The following is a 3,338-nucleotide window of genomic DNA, read 5'->3' on the forward strand; positions in this document are numbered from 1 at the left end:
GTGGCCTTTGTGCCCGTGACTGGGGTGTTGCTGCTCGCTGGGGAGCACAGCACGAGCCTGGCCCCCAGCTCTCGCCCTCAGCCTCCCCACGCTCTGTCCCTGCAGATGATGAGGACAGTGACTACCACCAGGAGCCCTACAAGGAGTCGTACAAGGATCGCCGTCGCCGCGCACACACTCAGGCTGAGCAGAAGCGCCGAGATGCCATCAAGGTGAGGGGAGAGGCTGTAGGTGCTGCTGCCCCTGGGGCCCTGCCAGGCCCAGCACAGGCTTTTCCAGCACTTCCCCTCGGTTTTGCTGCTGGATCTGCCCTCCCTAGACATGTTGACCAGGAGCTGCCCCAGCTCTGGTGGGCAGTGTGGTGGGAACTGGTCTGGAGCTGGTTTGCAACACCTGTCATATACAGTGAGCTCCACACACTGTGGCTCTGCTTCCCCACAGAAAGGCTACGATGACTTGCAGGCCATTGTCCCCACCTGTGAGCAACAGGATTTCTCCATAGGCTCCCAGAAGCTGAGCAAGGCTATCGTCCTCCAGAAAAGTGAGTCCCGAGGGTGGGAAGAGGGAAGTGGGTGCTGTCAACCCCCAAACCATCTCCTTACAGCTCTGCAGGGTAGAGTTCAGCACCTTGGGGCCTTCAGGTGCAAAGAGGCTCTGGGGGAGCTCAGGTGCTGCTCACCTCCACCCGCCTACCCCGGGAGGATGGGGACAGCAGAACCTGGTGCTGCCCTGGCTCAGGCATCTCCCATGGGGATCTCCCGAGTCCTCACTCTGTGTTTTCACGTTCAGCCATCGACTACATCCAGTTCCTTCACAAGGAAAAGAAAAAGCAGGAGGAGGAAGTTTCTACTCTTAGGAAAGATGTGATGGCCTTGAAGATCATGAAAGTGTAAGGGTTATTGGGGTCCTGCCCTTTTGATCCTACTGTTCTCTCCCATTCTTGCAGGGTTCTGCAGAGGTTCTCTGGCCAGGAACAGGCTGGGAGCCTGGAGCTGGGAGTGGGAGCTGGGTGCAGGCCTCACCACTGACCACACAGCACTGGGTTTGTTTCAGGAACTATGAGCAGATTGTGAAAGCTCATCAGGACAACCCAAACGAGGGGAAGGACCAGGTGTCTGATGAGGTGAAGTTCAACGTTTTCCAAGGCATCATGGATTCCCTGTTCCAGTCCTTCAATGCCTCCATCTCCGTAACAAGCTTTCAGGAGCTCTCGGCATGTGTCTTCAGCTGGATCGAGGAGCACTGCAAGCCCCAGGTGAGTTCAGGGCTGTGGGTGGGTCTCTACCAGGGCAGGGGGGCAGAGGCCATGGCACGGGGGTGGCTTTCCCTCCACAGCCCCCTGACCCTGTCCCCTCTCTGCAGACGCTGCGGGAGGTTGTCATCGGGGTCCTGCACCAAGTGAAGAGTCAGCTCTACTGAGCCTCCCACTGGGATGGGGCACCTCCTGCCTGGGCGCTGGGCACGTCCTGGGCCCTCTCCCTCCTGCCTGTTTTTAAGCTTTGAGTTATTTATTGCATTCTCTGAGGCCCAGTGGTGCCTGTGCACACACAGCTGCTCCAGGTGTATTACAAGTATCTGTAGGGACTGGGCAGGGAAGGGAGCAGATGGGATTGGGGCAGGGGCATTGGCTCAGGCAGTTGCCTGTGCCACTGACTCTTCCTGCAGAGCCAACCCCAGAGCAGCTCTGTGCCCTCAGGCCTCTGACAGTCCCTCTGGCCCTGGGGCAGGGAATATGATGAATGTGTGCTAAAGACTCTGGCAGAACAGTAGGGATAGGCTCTCCCCTCCCTGCAGGCTGTCTCCCCTCTCCCTTGGAAGCAGCTATTTAGGCAGGTGATGCTGTGTCAGTGTCTGGGGGAGCCTGGCAGCGGGGTGAGCCTGTCAGTGCCAGGAGCTGCAGTGCTGGCAGCACATGAAGAACCCCAAGCACTGCTGCAGTGGGTCCCTGGGAGGGACACGGGAAGTTCCTGTGAGTGCTGGAGCATGTCCTGCTTGTTTTCACAGTGGCTGGACTGCACAGGAATGTTCTGCAGCTGTAGCAGTTTGGTCATGTGCTCTTGCTGCCCCTCAGAATTTATACACACATGTGTGACCAGCCTTGATTTGATTTTGGTTTTGTAAATCACTGCAATTGTCCTGAGGCACTGCCAGTGCCACCTGTGCAGGCAGCTGCTCTCAGAGACACATTTTGTCCTGTCACACCCCCACTGGGGTCATGGCTCTGCCCAGGCAAGGAGCCTTCGCTGCCTAGAGCAATGGTGCCAGGGCAGTGGGATTTATTGTCCATACCCAGGTTTGTGCTTCTGCTCCAGGGGCATATCCAGGGCATGTTTATTTTAGGCTGTTTAGGCTCTGCCTCCTGCCTTGGGAGGAGTTTTACAGACCTCACATGTGAAAGTGACGTATTTTTCTATTGTGAAAAGTAATTAAATAAATTTTGATGAATGTTTTAATGATTTCTCTGGTGCTGAGTTCCTGAAGCTGTGTACTACAGCCACTAGTTTCTAGAAACCCATTCCAGTCCCTGTGGCTCAGGTTCCCCTCTCCTGGCTCTTGCCTTCCCCCTCTGAACAGACAACCACAGCAAAGTGCAACCGAACCAAAATCAGCAGTTTAATAGAACTATTCAGGCACACAGTGGGACGTGGCTGGAACACACACAGAGCTCTGCAGCCCTGACAGCCCCTCACTTGTCCTGGGCACCCCCTGTTCTCAGTGCACCACCAGCAGTACCAGTGCCCCAACCTCCCCCACACCTCCCCTCAGCCCCATGAGGGCCTGACTTGGCACCTCCCTGTGCTGAAAGGCAAGAAGAAACCACATCCCTTTGCAAGGACAGGGCCAAGTCCCTCCTACCCATCATCCTTCCAACTGCAAAACACTGTAAACTAAACACATAAACACACAGGATGAGCCCAAGTCCTGCAAGAAGGGGAAAACCCCAGCCCAACAGCTGATGTTCAGCAGCAGTTCTGCTGCAGCAGCAGCAGCTCCCTGGGGCAAAGGCTCCCCCAGCACCTCACTGGTCTGCAGGCAGTGTGACACCATAGTCCTCGTCTGTCTCTATCCCGACCTCCTCCTGCACAGCACCATGTGGATCAGGACAGCTGTGCTGGGCAGGGCACAGCCCCAGGGCAGGGCACGGCCTCGATACTTACAAAAAACTGCTTCTTGCTCTTGGGGTACCCCTCCAGGATGGCCTCCAGCAGCTCTGTGGCCTGGCGAGACAGGGGCATGTGAGGGCTGGGGCAGCCTCCCCAGCAGGGCAGTCACTGCCTCTTGCCCCATGCCATGGCCAGTACCATCCTCTTCCTCCGGCGCCACTCCCGGCGGTACAG

General features: G+C 57.0%; 2 protein-coding genes across 2 annotated transcripts in view; one reads left to right on the forward strand and one right to left on the reverse strand.

Annotated features, from left to right (window-relative positions):
* Positions 1–81: 81 nt before the first annotated feature.
* MLX (MLX, MAX dimerization protein) lies at positions 82–1,419 on the forward strand (the record flags this gene model as incomplete). Its single annotated transcript, XM_009080862.1, has 5 exons — positions 82–212; positions 442–541; positions 790–889; positions 1,054–1,255; positions 1,363–1,419. Coding segments are annotated over 5 exons (590 nt in total), but the record flags the coding sequence as incomplete, so codon positions are not given.
* Positions 1,420–3,019: 1,600 nt separating this feature from the next.
* The window catches only part of PSMC3IP (PSMC3 interacting protein), a gene marked incomplete at its 5' end in the record, with an annotated part of 654 nt that continues 335 nt past the window's right edge, over positions 3,020–3,338 (reverse strand). Inside the window, 3 exons of the mRNA XM_009080863.1 lie at positions 3,020–3,079; positions 3,159–3,218; positions 3,303–3,338. The exon at positions 3,303–3,338 is cut by the window's right edge and continues 16 nt beyond it. Coding sequence (XP_009079111.1) covers positions 3,020–3,079; positions 3,159–3,218; positions 3,303–3,338 — 156 coding nt within the window. The remainder of the gene's footprint in view (positions 3,080–3,158; positions 3,219–3,302) is intronic.

This window comes from Acanthisitta chloris, unplaced genomic scaffold (genome assembly GCF_000695815.1).
Source record: "Acanthisitta chloris isolate BGI_N310 unplaced genomic scaffold, ASM69581v1 scaffold30078, whole genome shotgun sequence".
Taxonomy (NCBI): domain Eukaryota; kingdom Metazoa; phylum Chordata; class Aves; order Passeriformes; family Acanthisittidae; genus Acanthisitta; species Acanthisitta chloris.